General features: G+C 36.1%; 1 protein-coding gene across 6 annotated transcripts in view; it reads left to right on the top strand.

Moving 5' to 3' along the window:
- Cep290 (Centrosomal protein 290kDa) overlaps nt 1-22,279 on the top strand; it is a 1,403,175-nt gene that overhangs the window by 583,059 nt on the left and 797,837 nt on the right. For all 6 annotated transcript variants that reach the window (XR_010858542.2, XM_067136188.2, XM_067136189.2 and 3 more), the window contains 2 exons: nt 12,086-12,226; nt 15,987-16,160. Coding sequence is in view for 5 of the 6 variants with exons in the window: in XM_067136188.2 (XP_066992289.2) it covers nt 12,086-12,226; nt 15,987-16,160 (315 nt within the window). In the remaining variant the exon portion in view is untranslated. The remainder of the gene's footprint in view (nt 1-12,085; nt 12,227-15,986; nt 16,161-22,279) is intronic.

The following is a 22,279-nucleotide window of genomic DNA, read 5'->3' as shown; positions in this document are numbered from 1 at the left end:
TATTATTTAAGTTTGCTAATGACAAATCATGTATACAAATTCAAGATCACTGTTCATAATTAACCTTGTGATGACAATATGGCTGAAGATGCTCAGAAAATGAGCGAAACATGTACCATGTTTTTAATAATTTGGCAATAACATTAGGATGAAATCCTAATTTTTGTATGCTAGTTAACTATTGAATAGGTGAAAAACAAAGTTTTATTATTCTCCTTTCTATTGATTTTCAATACGGGATCTAAAATGAGAATAGTCTCTTGCAAACGCAGCTTTATTCAGAAGGAGTGGCTTCTGCTACACATATGCCAACTGGGAATATCAGAGACCATCTCCGGAAACCATTTGGGAATAGCTTCATATAGTTTAGACTCTATAGTTGGGAACAAAACTATTTTTGAAAGGGTCATAAAGAAAGGACCTACAATGCTCTCAAACTCAAATGCAGTGCATGGCTGATGAGGTGGCAGTGAAGAAGACGTCACTTGGAATGACGACACGCCGGTAGCAGGGAAGTAGCGGCGCAAGACAATCAAAATGAAAGCAGTGATTAGCTTTACTGTGTGGTAGGCCTACTGCGCAACTGACAGAAACAAATGACTGGCGATTGAGTTATTTTGTATCAAAATTGGGCAATATGATAATACGAAAGCATTATCCCTTTTCTCTACAGGGTGGAGTATGAAGTGAGATGAATCTTTGTAGCAAGTTGTTACGACCGTATGCCCTTCCTGATAATACCAATATAATGGTCTGTTATTGGACATTATAAAGTTTCCAGCTAACTCATTCTTGGTTGCCTGTGTTTCGCCCTCGTGTGCTAAGTTAGGCTCGTCAGTTGGGACTTAGCACACCACCCAAGACGCAAGGCTAGTGCATACCGTGGAGGCCACTGCATAGGCTACTTGAAGCCACCAGCAGTGCCAATGCACTATAAGAGCTATGTCTCATTTTCAAAAAATGATGCCTGCCTGGCCATCAAATGATGTAGATGTAAATTTACTCATTCGGGACAAATAATTTAGGTTCCTCATGGGAATCAACATCTGCCCTTCCTGATGTCGACCTCATCGGAAGAATTAATAATATGAAACAAATGACATGATATGAGTAACTAAAATAGATTATATTTACTTTATATGCAGGCCTAAAAGTTGTTTTCATCATTTATTGACTTTTTACATTTAGAAATATTGCCTTCCAATGAAAATAGCCAGTATAACTCACATACATTCATACATATGTTAAAGAACAGTGTAGAATGTTTACATGTACAATTTATAGCTCTTTATAACCTAGAATATATGTGTTCACTGCGAAAAACTTGAGGTTATTGCATATTGGACCTCCGTTTAATTTTTTTGGCTGTAAAAGTGGGGGAAAGGGGGTCCAATTCACGAGTAAATATGGTAACATCATCCGCATAAAGCCTTATATTTGATTCAACTTCTTTACTCATATCATTTATATTTATTTACACTGTTTACACCCATATTGGAGCACCAAAATCAACCTTGTACAATAAAATCTTCAAAAATCAGTACAGCAAAAAATAAGTTCATTTTTTTAAAACTTGATCATTCTTTCTTTTCCAAAACTTCTTCTTTCCAGACAATCTTGCAGCCCGTTCTTCTGCTGATATAACATACTGCTTACGTTTTGATGTTTTAAGCGATAGTTTTGTATATTCGTTGTTTAGAATCTTCTTCTCTTCTTCTTCTCTTCTCTTCTCTTCTCTTCTCTTCTCTTCTCTTCTCTTCTCTTCTCTGTAGTAATTTTCAATTCACCCAAATCCATTTGTATTTCTTTAAACCAAGTGTTTTTTGTTTTCACTATTCCGAAAGAAATCAAAAAGCTGTTTTAGGAGTCTAAAATTTGGCAAACGGTATATGTCCAAAAAATGCAATCCTCCATTTTCTCATTGTGTCAGTAATTGATTCAGTTTCCTTTTAAATTACTGAATTGTGTAAAAGTCTCCACTGGCCATCAGCCTGATGTTTTTTATTAATAATTGTCTGGAGAATGTTATTACCCATACTATGTGACATTCTTACAGTGATGTTTTAATTACCTGTTATGTTGGTCAATGAAGATGACTTTCACAAGGTCGAAACCAGTACTGTAAAATAATAACATATAAATAAACTATTGATTAGGTAGAAGCTTCAAAAACTTCATATTTGTAGATATCACCTATAAAATTTTCTCTAAGATCCTGTACTCCAGAATCCAGGGCCAGCTTGATAGTGAACTGGGCGAATATCAAGGTGGTTTCTGTCCAGTACGAAGTTGTCGATCATATTCTCAGTCTCAAATGGGTCATAAAACATCAACGCATCAGGAACAAAAATTTAGTGATCACATTTGTTGATTTTCAAAAATCTTATAATACTATCCTTCGTGAATCATTACTACATATCATTACTGAATTTGGTCTACATCAGAAATGTGTTAACCTTATTGCGGTCACTCTAAGAAACACAAAGTCTAAAGTTAGGTTCAGAAATGAAATCTGTGGACCATCTGAAATTCATACAGGTCTTTGACAGGGAGATGGATCATCCCCATTGATGTTTAATTGTGTGCTGGAAAGAATTATGCAAGAATGGAGTAAGGTATGTCCTCCGACTGTTAAGACTGGAAAAAATATTCAACTAAGTTGTCTTGCATTTGCTGATGATATGGCAATATTAGCAAATAGTACAGAAGAAGCAAAATTTCAAGTACTGTAGAGGAACTAGAAAAATTAGAAGCGAAGGTTGGATTGAAAATATCTTTTGAGAAAACAGAAAACAGTTTATGATGCACTGTATAATTTTAGAAATTATCACTGCGTGTTGATAGATCCAAAAATTATGTAAAAGTCATAGATCAAATATATACTTGAAGTACGGAGCAAGTTCTTGAAGAATAGGTCGGCACTGTGCTTCCAAAAGTTATATATGATTAATGAAGTTATTGTAACTTATGACATAGAAAAAGCAATTGTGAGTAGAAAAGAGTACTAAAAAGTGCTATATTTGAACAGTTGAGAAGCATAAACGACGTAGCATGATATATCTTGAAGGTCGATCTTAGAATAGCGTAAAGTATAAATTTATAATACCAGTATAAATGGTCCGTTATTGGACATTATAAATTTTCCAGCTAACTCCTTCCTGGTTGGCAGCGTTTCGCCCTCGTGTGCTAAGTTGGGCTCATCAGTTGGTACTTAGCACATCCACCAAGACGCATGGCTACTGCATACCGTGGAGGCCACTGCATAGGTTGTGCCAGTTGTGTTTGAGACCTTTAGAAAGAATTGGATTTATTATATGCTTGAGTCTGGAAGAGGTTCCATTGTGAACTACGGAGGTGTGTTTCATATCTGTTGTTACCGAGCTCAATAGCTGCAGTCGCTTAAGTGCAGCCAGTATCCAGTAATCGGGAGATAGTAGGTTCGAACCCCACTGTCGGCAGCCCTGAAGATGGTTTTCCGTGGTTTTCTCATTTTCACACCAGGCAAATGCTGGGGCTGTACCTTAATTAAGGACACAGCCGCTTCCTTCCCTTTCCTAGGCCTTTCCTATCCCATCGTCGCTATAAGACATATCTGTAAAGAAGTAAGTATAAATAACCACCTAATCGATACTTTATTAATGCCTCAGGCAAAATTGAATAAAATTAAAACTTACAGGACATGTTTCGATCACTTAGTGGTCCTCTTCAGCTGTATAAATAAAGAACTGAAAAGAAAAACATTGACAATAAGCACAAATAAAAGTTCTTTGGAGACTCCTTTGATAAAAATGGGGGTCATCAGAATAGGTCATCTTGCCTCTCGTTCTTGTTTGGAAAAGATGTTTATTCTGCGCTGTCTAGAGGGTCTGTCTTTGAGCGCTTATTGTCAATGTTTTTCTTTTCAGTTCTTTATTTATACAGCTGAAGAGGACCACTAAGTGGTCGAAACTTGTCCTGCAAGTTTTAATTTTATTCAATTTTGCCTGAGACATTAATAAAGTATCGATTAGGTGGTTATTTATACTTACTTCTTGATTAAACATTGATACGGTCATGAAATGGACAACTTGTAATAAGACATATCTGTGTCGGTGCGACGTAAAGCAAATAGCAAAAAATATATATATATAAATGCTGTATATCTTTTGTTTATAAATGATTTTTTTCTTATATATTCCGTATCCGTTGTTGAATATGAGTCATTTATCTCACATATACGGAGTAGGCACATAGAGATCATCGAGATAAACCCATATAAGGAAAGTTAGGTAGAATATAAACCGACATTAACCAGATTTCAACCACAGTCATGTTTGCTTAATAAATAAAGATATATCACATTTACCTGTCTCAATTATGATACTGATGAGGTTACTGACACACAATTGTTGAAGATATTGGTAGTTAGAGTCTTCTTAAATGACATACCATACCTCTTTTCATAAAATAAAGATGAATGAGGTGTTGTAAGTTAGTGATGACATGTTGTATTGTATGTGATACATTTATGCAATTAACTTATCGCTTATCTTTTTCCTGACGTATCCACATATAAGAAAACTGAAATGAGTGAAATCATCATTAATTATTGAAACTACTGATATCCTCAATATAATTATTAACTTCAACGATGGAAGTTAGGATTTTTAAGTCAAGGCAACGAATGATGCTCACTGGTTTCCAGATAGATCTGTAAAATTTTATAACTTGAACGAAGGTAGGGATGGTAATTTCATTTGGTAACAAAGAAAACAACAACAAGAGATATGATTTCAATTTACTGGCAACAGAATTCCAAGAATTATCTGAGATATATTTTCCACTTTTCGACACATAATTGTACATTTAAAAAAAATCTCAATCAAAGATCTTTGATAGGGGCCAATGACCTCGATGTTAGGCCCCTTTAAACAACAAGCATCATCATCATCAGATCTTTGATAACTTATTTCATTAATTAACTAATTTTACATAAGAATAGTTACTTATTTTCAAATGATATTTTAATCTTCTTTCATTTTCAAGATATTCATTCATAATAAATAATATTAGTCAAACTTATTGGCATTGTTATGTTATAATAAGTCAATAGCTATAGTGAACCTTGGGTTAAGAATTACTAATTTGATTATGCGAAATGATTGATCGGTGAAATAGAGACGTTCATTAACTGAATTGAAGCAAACTCAGCCTGCGAAAACAGCGAACCGATTATTCCTCCGGATCCACGACCTCAAGGAATGACGAAAATTAGATTTTTACTTGAAGATGAACTAGTCTGGATTTCTTTGCGGCCTGACCTGGACGTGGGAATGCCCAAAGAAAAATTGGTGCCCAACGTAAGAGCAAAGGAAAATTGATGCCCAACGTCGAGAAGAGAAAGATGATCCTGAAAACAAAGCAAAAATTATCAACTTAACATTCAGAGAAGAAAAAGATGGCAAGAGATCAAAGAAAAATTGATGATTAACAGCAGAGCAAGAAATAGGCAACAAAAGAAAGACAGAACCAAAGGAAAAAGGATGTCAACATGAGAGTAAGAAGAAAAAGATGATTTAAGGGCAAAGAAAAATTGCTGCGACATGGAGCTAAGAGAAACCGTATGGAAAGAAGGATAGGGAGATAGGAAGAAGAAAACTTGATTCAGAAATAAAAATAGGGATGATTAAAAATAATATTATTATGATATTAGCTACAATTATTATACAGTTATTATAAATATGTAAATATAAAACTTAGATGTTAGGAAATCGTAGGATAGAATTTAAAAATAATCATCTAAAAATTGAATGACCATGTTAAATTAAAATCACACCAAATGAAATATTGAGGATATCAATAATCAGATGATAAAACTGGGATTAGAAAAGTCACTCAGGGAAGTCAGATCCGGACAATTGGGCTAATTACTGAAATATCTATATAAAAGCAAAAAGTCACTTATAACTGAAAAGTAAGAGATAGTTCTCTTCATATTGAAGCAAATTAGAAATTAGAGCATTGATAGGAAATTAGAGAATCAAAGTACATACAAAAATGATGACTCTATGCCATATGAGGGTACAGTTCGAAGATTACCAGAAGGAGCAGGAGGAAAAATCGCAGAGAACAGAAGGAGCAATAAGCAGTGTTGCCAACTTATATTTTCAAGATCCGCTAAATACTACTAAAAATCCGCTAAAATTCCGCCAAGAAATCCGATCTCAAATGATGAGCAATAATAATAATAATAATAATAATACAAGTAAATGTCTGTACTCACCTTTTCTGTGAGTTCCACTGGCATTAGCCCCCTGCCTCGAATCCGGCAAGGTAAAACTTGGAGATGTTTTACTGCCAGGTGCAAACTAGGTGAATCCTCTATCTCAAGGGCCACATACACAACAGGCCAATTCATTAAACAGTCTCCCTTCATACCATACTCTCTCACAGTTTCATTATCTGTCGTCATTCGTCAACTAAGAGATAAATAACCTTTCCCCACGCATTACAAATTTATGATACCACGATCTTATAACATCAGATCCAAATAGCATGTTTTCCTCATGTGACTGCTAGCTCCTGACAAGAAATATGGAATAGCTCGGAGACAGACTAGAGTACAAATTAAAAAAAAAAAACGTAAAATGGATAAAACACTAAATTCCGTTATAATAAATCTAGAATTCCGCCAAAAAATCCGCTGTCCGCTAAATTATATATTTCTCCACCGACAGTCTTCTAATTCCGCCAACTTTAGCGGAAAATCCGCTTAGTTGGCAACACTGGCAATAAGAAATAACCAGGAAGAGATAGAGAAAACAAAGGAAGAACAAAGAGGAATGTTTAAAATTCTAAGAGAAATGATGGGAAAACAAGAGATGATGGAAGAGATGAGTAGGAAACAAGAAGAGAATCAACAAGCAATAATGGAAGAGATGAGTAGGAAACAGGAAGAGAATCAGCAAATGATGGAGGAGATGAAAAGGGAGCAACAGAAACAAATGGAACAAATAAGCAGAAAGCAGGAAGAAATGAATAGAAGACAGGAGGAGAAACAACAAGACATTATAGAAGAAATATTCAAGAAACTCAACAAGAACAAATAGAAGAAATTAGAAACATGGAAGGAAGACAGAATGTGGTGATGAAAACAGAAGTTGGAAAGATAGGCTCAGAAATAGTCAAAATCAAGAACGGTATAGTAAACTTGAGGGGAGAAGTGATTGAAATAATGGACAATAAGAACAAAGTGATACATAAAGGAAAAAAGAACTATTGGAAAATAGAAATTGTCTACAACATCTAAAAGAAGATGAAATCAAGAGATTAGCTGAGAATATGTGAACTATGGACATTGACTCACAAAAGAAATTGGAGTGCTGTCAAGAGAGGATAAATAAAATGAATGAGGGAATTGAAATAACAAACAAGACCATGGAAGTAAATTTCATAGTAGCCAGGGATCAGATTGGTGATAAACTTGGCATTATGGAGGACAATATTGAACGAAATAAGGAAGAGGCCAATGATAGAATGAATAAAGTGAAGAAGGAATTAGGCAGATTCAAAAGAGATACAAGAGATCCGAAATGAGACACAAATGGCAAAATCAGCAATATCCGGATACAATGAGAGGCAAAGAGCATTAGAATTCCAGATAAACAAAAGAGAAACCACACCCACAGTAATAACCCAATCTAATCAAAGTAATGGCGAGGTGATAGTAGAAAATAATAATGGAAGCCCATCTATCATTAACACATTAAGGCCCGGTTTCACAGTTTGAGTTTAAGCCGAAGCTTTAGTAAGCCACGCACGCCGCTTAAGCAAGGCTTACTCTTTGTCTTAAACACTACGAGTTTCACAGTAGGGGGACCATGTGCAGCTTTACTAAGCTGAACATCTCCGAAGTTGGTAATGCTTGCGCATGCGCAGTGATTCAATTCTCATCTTTGTTTACATTCTTAGCCTATGATTGATTGACATGTAGGTTATACATCGTTTCTAGAGGGCAAACGGTTGGAAATAGGTATATACCATCGCGGACTTTTTTGTAGAGGTTTCTATGCTCTACAATTCGTACACTTACACTTGGGGTCTATCGTTGATGGTTCACGCAGCGTAAGCCAAGAAAGCAAGTGACCGACCGACATTTTTGTCTCTTGAGCCTCGAAATATATTCAGAAATATAAGTTATTTATTAATGTTATTGGTTTTACGTCCCACTAACTATGAATTTGAGCACCTTCACCACAGGACTGAGACAGGATCGAACCTGCCAAGTTGGGCTATAAGAGGGCCAGCGCTCTACCATCTGATCTGAATCCTTAGCTTAAACCTCAGTTTCATACAGCTTAAGCCAGTCACAGATAAGCTCGGCTTACCACTTGCACTCCCCGCTGTGAAACTCGTCCAGAGTTTAAGCTCCCGCTTAAGCCCGATCCAAGGCTTAAGCGTATACTGTGAAACCGGGCCTAAGACATAATTATGATGATAGGCCAAAACATTTTAATAACTCAGGGAGCATATCACCCAAAAGATTCTTGAGAGAGATGAAGGACTACTTCAAGCATAATAACATTCCTGAGAAGAAAAAGCTAAAAGTAGTGGAGAAACATCCAGGCCCGGTTTCTCCAACTTTCTGTTAAATTTTACGTAGCAAATGCTAACTAACAGCTATTATTAATTTAACACTTTTGTTAAAAGTGCTGTGTTTCACAAACACATTTCCAACATTTGTTATCAAACAATAGTTATGCTTGAAAACTGAAAGAATTGTCTGCTATATCAAAACATTCATTATTATTCTTATATGAGTGCAAACTAAGGCTCCTACATCACCGGGTAAATGTGATAATTGATACGTTTTGAATGATTTTCAGGCATTCTTTTACTACGGGGAAAATAATGTAATGCCTTGTTAATGCTGCAATGGTAGCAGGAATTCTTTGCAGAATTCTACACACTCTTGTCTTGCACTCATGAACATAGTTGCCTACAATTACACGAAAAGTGTCTCAAGCATTATATCTAACAAACCCTGAGGTCAACCAATTTCAACGAGCTTCAATGTACCTGTGGGCGGGATACTCAACAGTAACTCGTACCTGTATAAGGGTTTAGGTCTATACGCTTTTGTTTTCGAAAAATTTGAGGTCAAATGTCATGACACAGGATCCGCTTCGGACAAAGTGGAGGGGATAGAACACTAAATGACGAACAAATTTTATTTAAACATGTCAGGTCCGCAACCTAATAATTTCTGAACAGTTGATGAATCCCCGATTCTAATGCAATGCATATATACTTGTAGGTTATTTCACAGTCAAACCGAGCGGTGGCCTAGTGAGCATTACTTGTCTGCGAACCTCGTTGACGTGAAATCGATTCTCGTCGCAGCTATAATTCATGTACAAAATACATTAATATTTGAGGGAACGTGAAGATAAAAATGGGAACAAAATATTACGCAAAATGCATTACGCTTAATTTTCTACCTGTAAGTGACATACCGGTAGGCCTAAACGTTTTCACAGTTACTGCAGGATCTCTCTCTCTCTTTCTCTGTATATTTGACGTAAAAAGTAAAATTCACCGTAGTTTGCCTAATATTTTTATTCGCATTTTGAGCCACACCACCTCCCATTGCGGAAACAAACTCAGCACAAATAAATATAGTGAGAGAGTTGAGGCGTAGGAAAGGAAAGGCCAAAGAAAACAGCCTTGAACTGGAAAGGAGCCTCACTAGCAATTAAAAATAGTAAGAGACTAATTCTACAAGTAATAACATTCAAGCACACGTAATGAGGGTTTATTAATATCGTAAAATAAAGGTAGAAGGAAAGAATAAAATAAATCAATTAAAAGTATAAGAACAGGTACGTACATGAGTAGACTTGGTCCAGTTGATGGCATAACATTGTTACGTGAGCATGACGTTATCAAACCCCAAAATAAAATTAAACTTTCGGCGAGCTCACTCAGTTAAATACAACATCACTATTGAATATGCTAGTATTAATATTAGCGTCACTGATCAAGCAGATCGTTCTTTCCACGAGTTTAATATCGTATCATCTTTCAACTCCACCCTCATACCAACAATCACCATAGATCATCAAACTCCCACGCATCAAGGAGAAAAAACCCCGAGCAGGGAAAAATAAAATATGTAAGATATCAGCATGGCACAAAGAGAAATAATATAAATAACCACAGGGAAAATCTCAGGCGTGCGCATAGCCTAAATATAAGAAACATAAACATGGCGGCCACATGGGTAAGCGAGCGGCCAAGACAGGTGGGAAGGCAAAAGAATTAGCACCGTATGAAAATGTAGGAATAAGATACAGAAACAAGATTAAAATGTAAATTTACCTGACCGATACGTCATTCTTTCCCTCCCCTCTCATACCAACATACATGCACACATTCAGACACAGCCGGGATCGGCAACCAATATGAGCACCAGCGTCAGTTAAAAGGTGAACTCAATTTCATAAGGCATGACTCCAAGGTCACAAACGAGGTCTCGTTAATATCAGAAGAGCAGCGGATGAACAGGCCCAAATTTGTAATATCTGAGGAGCAGAGAAAAATAAGGAGTGAAATAATGAAGAACTGGGATTGGAAAAGAAGAAGACTGGCCAGAAAGCATTAAGTTTCACGAGGTCCACAGTTGGCCAAATTTGGAAGCAAGAAGAAGAAAACCTCATTAATTCGAAGTTGTAGGGACGCAAATATGTGACTTCAAATTATGTGATTTGAATTTACCACCAACTCGTGATTCAGAAATGCCAACCCTTGCCGCGCCACAAAATACTCTAAGACCCGTTACTGGATGCAATTAACATTGATTCACAATTTAAACCTTTCGAATGCCATGGTAGAAAACTGTTTCCAAAATTTATCCATGAGGCACATTTACAGTAATCAAATAATGCACTTGGATAACTCACTGGAAAACATAACCTCATGCAACGAAAGAAAAACATTAAGACAAGGAGAAATCTATGCTGGCTCCCGTGTGGAAGTGCCTTATTTTTTGGATTACTGTAGGCCTACTGTTAGCATTTTTGGATGCATTGTAGTTGCACGGAAACATCGTGGCTTATCGAAATTTCTATGTCGAGGGGAGGAAGTCTTTTGCTTCCGTCTGCATTGCAACACAGTACAGTGACCCCATCTCTTTTAAAACCATATGTCCATATCATCTCGGCATTAAGGGAAAAATAATAAGATACAGTTTCATCGGCATTGACAGTATTTTTCGGTGCATACGAATTGATTATAATTATGAGCCATGCTTTTTCGCCAACTGTCGGCATCGCCAGTGTTTGCGGATTCTGCTTCTCCGCACACTGCCTGCAACGTGATATTATGGCATTCCTTAAAATGCTGAATACAAATGAATTGCGATTTCACTCAAAGTTAGCAGCTATGAAACACACTCTAGACACACTGAAGCGAGTGAAAGTGGGGAAAGCTATCCCTGCACATTCTGAAAGACGCATTCTATCGCGACACTGAGAAAATTCAAATTTAAATTGATCTGTTAAATTCTATTTTTTTTAAATGTAAAGGCAGTTTTGAATTAAAAGTCTGACTTTTATTCCATCTGTGGTTACACAAAGCATACTTGTACACCCAACATCGAAAACTAAGTGAACCGGGAGTGTGTTGCCAACCTTGATGCAAATAAAACCCACAACCCAATTTCATGCCTCAAATTTTTTTTAAAAAAATATAGGGATTATTAGTGTAAATACGGTACCAAATACTTAGATGTACTTGTTTCTTTGTCTCTGTGCAGATGTTCATGTACCAGGTCTGTACTGCCTAACCGAGTTAGAGGAATCAGTACCTATGGCAGCTTTGGAGTCAGCCAACAGGCAGTTGAATGAACTTAATTGCCAAATACCAAATACTCAAATGTACTTTTTTTGTGTCCAGGAGATGTACATGTACCAGATCACTGCCTTACATGCCAAGTTAGAGGACTCAATACCCATGGCAGCTTTGGAGGCAGCCAACAAGCAGTTGAATGAACTTGACTGCCAAATACCAAATACTGAAGTGTACTTATTTTGTTGTATCTGTGCAGGAGATGTCCACGTACCAGATCACTGCCTTACAGGCCAAGTTAGAGGAATCAGTACCCATGGCAGCTTTGGAGGCAGCCAACAAGCAGTTGAATGACTTGACTGCCAAATATCGAGACATACTTCAGAAGGGATACATCTCGGTAAGGACTTTCTTCATACTTGAAACTGAGGTGGAGATTATTATGTGTAAATTTGTGGAAATGGTCTTACCAATGGAACATCGGCTTCAAGCCATTCCAATATTCTGTTTCTGTTATACTTTGACGGAAGAATGACGTGGTGTGATGGAACTCCCAAATTTTCCTAGTTTGGGTTACCAGGGGTAGTGTTTGATCCTTTTCCAAAATCTGTACAGATATTCAAGAAGAGAATAAACAGCAACAGAGAAAATAAATGAAGTGTTAGAGGGCATTCGACCAGTGCAGGTTATTGTAAATTTAAAAAAAAAATTATGTGTGTGAATAAATTCATTCCATCCCCTGGTCTAAGGAGTTTGGACAGCCAAAGTAGGAGACTGCCTGTAGGGGTGAAGTACAGTGGGGACTTCGAGGGCCCTGGGACCGCTACGGTAGCTGTGAAGGCCCTTCAGGAACTCTGAAAAGTGGTGGCAAAAGGGGCTCTGGTTAAGACACAGCAGGTCGTTATGCTACTTAGGATCCAGAACGGTAAAAAAAAAAAAAAAAAAAAAAAAAAAAAAAAGTAAATAAATAAATGCAATGTAAATATTAATCTTATACCAGTTGTATAGTATCATTTGAAGTAATTCCACACACTGTATATCAGTTGACTATATTTGTAAGTAGTACAGGAGATATTATAAGTAGAATTTTGTAAACAATATAAATTTATTAAGGATGAGCTGTGTGTTTAATAGAAAACATTGTTAGCGTAAATAGTATAATATTGTATTATAGGAAAATTTTCTTTTGTTAATTTTATATTAGTGCTTGACAATAATGTATTTTAGTGTACCATTTGCCACCAAGGTAGACACCTCATTTGCAAATAAAGAGATTTTGATTTGATTTGATATAGGGATTTTCAGTTGAACAACAAATGGTGTATTTTCATTATACAGAAATTGAGCAAGTGGTCATTTAAAAAAATGTAGAAGCAGATGTTAGGCAGAAATAATAATAATAATAATAATAATAATAATAATAATAATAATAATAATAATAATAATAATAATAATAATAATAATCATCATCATCATCATTATCATCATCATCATCATCACTTCTTCTTCTTCTTCTTCTTCTTCTTCTTCTTCTTCTTCTTCTTCTTCCATTGCCTTTATGCAAGTCCCTCTTGGATGAGGTTGCAAAGCCAAGGACACATACAACAATGAACACACATGATATGGCAATATGAACATAAAGCACAAAATTACTTACCCTGAGGGCACTAGCATTAAATGTTCGATGTGGAGGGCCCAGAAAATTAAGGAATAAAAGGACTGGATCTTAAATTAATACTTGAGGGGTTGCCAGGTCAAAGTCATTAAAGCTACCAAATAAGAGTCGAAATTAAAAGTTAAAATCAAATACTTACTTAAGGAATGAAAAATTTCATTAGTCTGTACAATTGAATTATCTTACAAAAAAAGGTAATAAATTCAAGGAGAGATAAATTTCCTTTGAAATAATTAGTCAATTCATAAATAAATAAATTAATTAATTAATTAATTAAATAAATAAAATAAAATTTCATACATTTTTACAGTTGAAAGGGCTCACATTTAAAAATTAATAAAATCAAGGAAACAAAAATAAAAATTTGAGAAACAGATATTGATAATTAAGTTACCAAATTATACTAAGTTAAATCATTTGCTCAAAAACTAAGAATACAGAAAAGGTCGACACGTGTGTAGATAATTATGAACTCTTAAAAATTTAATTTTAATTTTAAGGTATACCTTTCAAAATTAGAATACTAGTCAGTCACAATAAATCTGGTTAATCTCAAATTTGTTTGCTACAATTCTTACGTGAATCTTTAAACAGTAACGACAACTGACACACACACACACACACACACACGCACACACACATACACACAACATATCAGCCTCAGTAGTTAAATTTACACAATAACTAATCACATTAAATGATAATTAGCAATTAATAGAGAATATTCTCCAAACCAATTATAATTTTTCATGGGGGAGAGAGAAAAGAAAAGTTCCACAATGAAAATGGAATGACACACATGAACTGGCTTGCAGCAACTCAACCCAAGCTATCTTACATACTAATAACAGGCAAAGCCTACCAAAAAATTTAGTGTCCACGAGATAAGAAATAAGTAGACTAATGATGCAGCAAAAGATAAGAAAGAAAACAAACACTGGAGAGAATAAGATATGTGAGCGTTAATCTCCACAAAAGTCAAGAACCGAGGAAACAAATTTCAATTTTCTACAACCGAGGAGTTACCGAACATGAATAACAATAGTAATAAAATTATTATTATATAAATCATATGATTTAAATTCATAGGATGTGACATTTCATATAAGAAATAAGTTTACAGAAGACCAAGATGGTCGTTACTAAATTAATTGCGAGGTGGCCTTGGAACCGCGATAATGGGCATACGAGATAAGACTTAATACAGATTTAACTTTTCCGGGGCGGTTACAAGATGTTGACAATACTGGATAGAGAGTTTTGATTCAATCTTGACAATATTGGCGAAAACTCAAGGTAGGTCTAAAATTTAATAACGATGGCAAGGTTGGCTAGTAAACAGTCTAGTTAATGTTGTTGAAAATTCCATGACGACAGTTGTAAATAATGTATCCTCCAAATAATCCACTGAAGTAGATGATCTTCCAAAACAATTTTAAATGAATATTATTTACATGCCAATGGTTTCGTATCCAATTTAGTGTAATCCAATATCACCAAACTTACATCAGAATGATCATTTCAGTGGTAGAATGCCTGCTTGCACCACAAGCAGCGGTGAAAACACTCACATAATAAAGGAGTCACTAAAACATCAAATTACAGTAGATAGAAGAATGAAACCAATTTAAAACGTATTAAGGCTAGCCTTAGTTAATATACAGCTTAGCCGGGAGTGTTTATTTCCATCCCGCCAGCTTTGCAACAGGTCTTCCAACGAACACGACTAGTTCCGTCCATCTTGGAGCTCAGCTACAACACAACTTAACTCGCTGGGAAGATTGAAGCAGAAGCACACTGCACAGTTCAAAAGTGAATCCCGCACACGTGCGCATTAACAGATTCGGTTATTGAGCGAAAGGGGAAGATCGGAGTTATTGACATAAAAATCGCAGATAACAGTTCTAAATATACAGACATGCTCGGTCACACTAATTAACGACACTTCAAACAATGGATGATAAGGAGAGAGAAATTACCCGCACACAAATAAATATGTCTAAAAGATTAGGGTTGCTTGAATTCATGTCACAGATGTAATGGATCAGTGACCTCCATCCATCAGTCCTCTGAGTTCTCTTGGCACATCTGCAACTCTTCTTTCCACTCCTTCCTTTACTTTTTGTATCCATCTTCTTCTTGGTCTCTTTCCATCATTCTCCGTTCAAGTATTGCTCTCCTGATATGACCATGGCATTTGAACCTACTGTATTTCTCTCCATTCCCAGCAGGTCCCATATCTCTGTGTTTGGTACAAAATCCTTCCTTGTTTTGTGTAGCATGCTTCTCAGAAACAATAGGTCTTGTCAATATCTGTTCATTCCACACTAGATCTCTCCATCCTGTGACAGTACATTTCCCAGGGCTCATTGTGTAATTTTATCACCAGCATTGTTGTACCTCACTCCTCAATAACTTCACCTCCGATCATTGTATCATGCTCCAGATTTGTTCTTATGATACATAAGAAGTATTTGTTTTTCAGCAATGTGACAGTGTGATGTTGGCCCAGTTTGAAGGAGAAATGGAGTCGCTGCGTAAAGATAAAGATAAACTGCGAGCAGAACTCTTGAATGCCAAAGAAAGGCTCAATGCTCTTGAGGTACTGGTGGTGTCTTTTGATCAAGACACAGTTAGTCAGGACATTCATGACAATCAGGTATGTACTTTCCTAAAACTCTTGCCTACCAGTGAACAAAAATATCTTTCTTACCTTATTGGCCTGAATATAAGATGGTGTTTTTTATGTTAAAATAGTCATCTTTTATGTGTAACTGAACTTTTAAAGACTAATTTTTGTGGAGGTCCAACTGTTCTAGCTTGTGTGCATATTACAACTGGACTCAACATTTCTTGTACTCTCTTTTCTTGGGATCTGTTTTTGCTTGGGTTGGTGTCATTCTGTTCTTGGCAAATAGTGTGGAGAGGTGAGGCTATTTGTTTCTTCAGTTAATTGAACTATAAACGCAATGCAAAATGTACTAATCTTTCTTTCTTGCGAACCGGCCAAACTTTTGGACCACGCAAATACCACTTCACTTCCTTCCTCTTTCTCCACAGTGCCTTCATTCTTTCAGAATGTTGTGATCTTCTCACTTCAGTCCATCTTCCCCCTCTGCGCTCTTTCTTTTCCTCCACAAGAACTTTGATGTTGGAAAGTCTTTTTCTGAATTGGTCTACATCTGCAATTCCTAACCTCCTGAGTTCTTCCTTCATCTGCTTGGCATATCCCCCCTGGCTCTTCAAGTAGTATATTTTATTAAAAATTTGTTTATTTAGTGTGGCTGGATCCATTCTGACCATGTGTCCATAGAATCACAGCCGTCGTTTCCTTATTGTTGTTTCCAGGTCTTCTGTTCTTTTGTATATCTCATTTGATCGTAATCTGTAGTTTCCCTCTACCACCCTTGGGCCATAAATCCTCCTTAATATCCTCCTTTCAATCTTTAGCAATTTTTCCAGGTTTATTAGTGTAGCGTTGGTTTGGGATAATTATGCTCACTCATAATAATAATAATAATAATAATAATAATAATAATAATAATAATAAATGTTGACATAAAATGTGAATAAAGAAATAGTTGTAAATAATATAGACACTTAATAATATGGATAAGGAAATAGTAAAATGATGCAGTGGCGAAGAATTCACATCAGAACATGGAAACGTGACGAGTATCTTTCGATACACAATATTAAATCAAATACAAGGGAGCACTTACAGGGCTAAAAGTGACAACTAAGAGAGGAGAGTGGACGGTGCTGGAAGCCCTATCAGGTCCATGGGAACGTATGACGTTATGGGGGAGAAAAGACTTACAATAATACACCCAACAGACAAATAATTATTGAGAAAATGAACATACAATTATAAATGAACAAATAAATGAACTGCGGATTAACTGATACTTGAGACACAAAACAAAAGATGTGGAAGGGAAGCAATTAAGCTCTTCGGCCATGAACAAACTTTGACATAGATATTCACATTAAAGTTACATTTACGGAATGAAAGGAGGCAACCTCGAAAGAATAAAAAATTTAATTACGCTATTCAAGAAAGAGTTTTACAGTTATTTATAACCACAACTAGAGTTAGAAAAGGTGGTCTGTCTCCGAAAACAACACACTATGGACTAGCATAATAACTAAGTCATACAAATGCTCTATTTTGGAAAATGTGGAAAACTAGAGGAAACTCCGGCACACAAAATGAACTCTTACATAATTACTCACCTCACATTAAGTGGGAATAGTCCGAAACATAAGAATGCACTTAAATAACATAAGGCAAAAACTTAAATAGGAACAAGGCACCTGGAATTGATGACATTCCCTCTGAATTACTGACTGCCTTCGGAGAAACCAGCATGGCAAGGTTATTTCATTTAGTGTGCAAAATGTATGAGACAGGAGAAGTCGCATCCGATTTTCAGCAGAATGTTGTTATACGTATTCCCAAGAAAGCTGGTGCTTACAGGTGTGAAAACTACCGCACCATTAGTTTAGTATCTCATGCCTGCAAACTTTTTAACACGTATTATTTACAGAAGAATGGAAAAACAAGTTGAAGCTGAGTTGGGAGAAGATCAGTTTGGCTTCAGAAGAAATGTAGGAACACATGAAGCAATCCTGACTTTGCGTCTGATCATAGAGGATCGAATCAAGGACAAGCCCACGTACATGGCATTCGTAGATCTAGAAAAGGCATTTGATAACGTTGATTGGACCAAGCTATTTATGATTCTGAAGATGATAGGGATCAGATACCGAGAATGAAGAATTATCTACAATCTTTATAAAAATCAGTCTGCAGTGATGAGTCGAGGGATTTGAAAAAGGAGCAGCAATCCAGAAAGGAGTGAGGCAAGGCTGCAGTTTGTCCCCTCTCCTTTTCAATGTTTACATAGAACAGGCAGTAAAGGAAATCAAAGAGAAATTTGGAAAGGGAAACACTGTCCAAGGAGAGGAAATCAAAACCTTGATATTTGCCGATGATATTGTTATTTTATCTGAGACTGCAGAAGATCTCGAGAAGTTGCTGAATGGTATGGATGAAGTCTTGGGTAAGGAGTACCAGATGAAAATAAATAAGTCCAAAACAAAAGTAATGGAGTACAGTCGAACGAAGGCAGGTGATGTAGGAAACATTAGATTAGGAAATGAAGTCTTAAAGGAAGTAGATGAATATTGTTACTTGGGTAGTAAAATTATTAACGATGGCAGAAGTAAGGAGGACATAAAATGCAGACTAGCACAAGCAAGGAAGAGCTTTCTTAAGAAAAGAAATTTGCTCACTTCAAACATTGATATCGGAATCAGAAATATGTTTTTGAAGACTTTCGTGTGGAGCGTGGCATTGTATGGAAGTAAAACATGGGCGATAACTAGCTCAGAAAGAAAGCGAATAGAAGCTTTTGAAATGTGGTGTTACAGAAGAATGTTGAAGGTGAGATGGATAGATCTAATCACGAATGAAGAGATACTGAATCGAATTGGTAAGAGGAGATCGATTTGGCTAAATTTCAATATTAAGATAATTTAAAAGTCACCACCTTTTCAATACACAGATTTATTTACTTCAAAATTTGTAAATTAGGTCAAGACCGGTTTTGATCCCTAAGGGATCATCTTCAGTTGACACACATATAAAAAAGATATTTACAAAAACATCACATGTAAAATGTTAATCTTTTAGTTAATTCAATTGAGTCAAAAAAAGTTTTTGTATTTAGAATGTTGGTGGGTACATCTTAGTTTGAAAACATGTGTGTGAGATTTATAGGCTCACTATGTCTAAATGATTGCGTATATAGGTCCTATACTTCTTTACATACAGTGTGAAAATTATTACATTCTGCTGAAAATCGGATGCGACTTCTCCTGTCTCATACATTTTGCACACTAAATGAAATAACCTTGCCATGCTGGTTTCTCCGAAGGCAGTCAGTAATTCAGAGGGAATGTCATCAATTCCAGGTGCCTTGTTCCTATTTAGGTTTTTGCCTTATGTTATTTAAGTGCATTCTTATGTTTCAGACTATTCCCACTTAATGTGAGGTGAGTAATTATGTAAGAGTTCATTTTGTGTGCCGGAGTTTCCTCTAGTTTTCCACATTTTCCAAAATAGAGCATTTGTATGACTTAGTTATTATGCTAGTCCATAGAGTGTTGTTTTCGGAGGCAGACCACCTTTTCTAACTCTAGTTGTGGTTATAAATAACTGTAAAACTCTTTCTTGAATAGCGTAATTAAATTTTTTATTCTTTCGAGGTTGCCTCCTTTCATTCCGTAAATGTAACTTTAATGTGAATATCTATGTCAAAGTTTGTTCGTGGCCGAAGAGCTTAATTGCTTCCCTTCCACATCTTTTGTTTTGTGTCTCAAGTATCAGTTAATCCGCAGTTCATTTATTTGTTCATTTATAATTGTATGTTCATTTTCTCAATAATTATTTGTCTGTTGGGTGTATTATTGTAAGTCTATTCTCCCCCATAACGTCATACGTTCCCATGGACCTGATAGGGCTTCCAGCACCGTCCACTCTCCTCTCTTAGTTGTCACTTTTAGCCCTGTAAGTGCTCCCTTGTATTTGATTTAATATTGTGTATCGAAAGATACTCGTCACGTTTCCATGTTCTGATGTGAATTCTTCGCCACTGCATCATTTTACTATTTCCTTATCCATATTATTAAGTATCTATATTATTTACAACTATTTCTTTATTCACATTTTATGTCAACATTTATTATTATTATTATTATTATTATTATTATTATTATTATTATTATTATTATTATTATTATTATGAGTAAGCATAATTATCCCAAACCAACGCTACACTAATAAACCTGGAAAAATTGCTAAGGATTGAAAGGAAGATATTAAGGAGGATTTATGGCCCAAGGGTGGTAGAGGGAAACTACAGATTACGATCAAATAAGGAGATATACAAAAGAACAGAAGACCTGGAAACAACAATAAGGAAACGACAGCTGTGATTCTATGGACACATGGTCAGAATGGATCCAGCCACGCTAAATAAACAAATTTTTAATAAAATATACTACTTGAAGAGCCAGGGGGGATATGCCAAGCAGATGAAGGAAGAACTCAGGAGGTTAGGAATTGCAGATGTAGACCAATTCAGAAAAAGACTTTCCAACATCAAAGTTCTTGTGGAGGAAAAGAAAGAGTGCAGAGGGGGAAGATGGACTGAAGTGAGAAGATCACAACATTCTGAAGATGATAGGGATCAGATACCGAGAACGAAGAATTATCTATAATCTGACAATGATCTAGAATAATCCTTTCTGCTGAATTCGCATCTTCACAGATATTACAAAACGACAGGAAAGGGCCACTTACACGTGGCACACCCTGCCTCACAAGTCATGTATAACAATTCCGCATCCCTTTCTATACTTAGCAAAATAATACATTTTAAATCAGGAAATGTAAAAGACCATAAACCTTCTTCATTGTCCATTTCTTCATAGGCCTAAATATTTAATAATTTTCAACCCTAGAACGCTTACTGGGGTGACGCACCACCCCACCGTGTTCTTTTATTGTGTTTTGCATGGCTGCGCTTGTGCATTGGTCTCTTCCTTTCTCAGTAGTCTCTAATAAAGGCAAGCTGAGTGACAATATAAATGTTACGTAGACATACGCTGAGTGTAACTGAATCGAGACGTGTGGTGGGGTTACAAGCCACCCCGGTAAGCGTTTATGTATGCGATATATTGTTCACCGCATTAGAAGTAATAGCCGTTTTTATAATGGAAATTAGTGTGACGGACACTAACTTTACTGATAAGGTTCTCGCCATAGTTGATGAAGAAAGTGAAGGTGAAAATGACAGTGAATTTCAGGAAAGTGAGACAGAAGATTATGTTGAGGTGGATTCCGATAATCCTACTGAAATTAGCGCGTCAGAGGATTCTGGCGGTGAAACTGACATTCCTGGGACAGTTCTGAAGGGGAGGAATGGTCATGTGTGGCAACAAATAATTTGTTTACTGATGAAAATGTGACTTTTGTTCAGTTTACCAGAGGTACATTTAGAACGCAGGACTTACGTGCAAGGAAACTGTGAAAGGAATAGAGCCATTTGTATCTTTTGTCCCTTGAATTTCAGACCGCTATTTCCCAATATTGTGTTTCAGTTTGCTTTGGTATATAGTATTATAGTTACCATAATTAGAGTTTATGGGCATGGTACCGTTTTTAGGGTGCCTATTACTATTTGAAGTATTAAGAATTTTGCAGCTGTGGATTTTAGTAGATTAAAACGAAGTACACTTTCTAGTGTATTGATTGTATTCGTGATTTCTATTTAACTTCACGCATCATATCCTACTGCTCTATAGGTTCTGTGTAAATTATATGCAAGTGCATAGAACAAAATATGTCCATATACCTGAGAAACAGGGTAGAAACTAAAGGGGTGAAGCATCACCCCAAGTAAGCGTTCGTGCATAGCAGAAACAGGTAAGCATTCTAGGGTTGAATAAGAAAGCTACGTACAATAATTTGCTTTGCATAAACACTTCAGTTCTTTAAATGTTTTTGTTTACCGAACATGATGGCAAGACATATTTAAATGATAACAAGGACTTCTGTTGCTTCACTGATTTCTGTTCATTGCTGTTCAACAATGGCCACATCTTCCCCCCCTTTAAACTCGAGCAACGTTCGAGACAATTACTTTCTAACTTTTCCTGAGGGGGTTGTGACCACACATCCTATCCGACACTTGACACTAGAACACTTCG

Source organism: Anabrus simplex, chromosome 1, assembly GCF_040414725.1.
Source record: "Anabrus simplex isolate iqAnaSimp1 chromosome 1, ASM4041472v1, whole genome shotgun sequence".
Taxonomy (NCBI): domain Eukaryota; kingdom Metazoa; phylum Arthropoda; class Insecta; order Orthoptera; family Tettigoniidae; genus Anabrus; species Anabrus simplex.
Note: the sequence above shows the minus strand (reverse complement) of the source record. Positions and strands in the feature narration are given on the sequence as shown.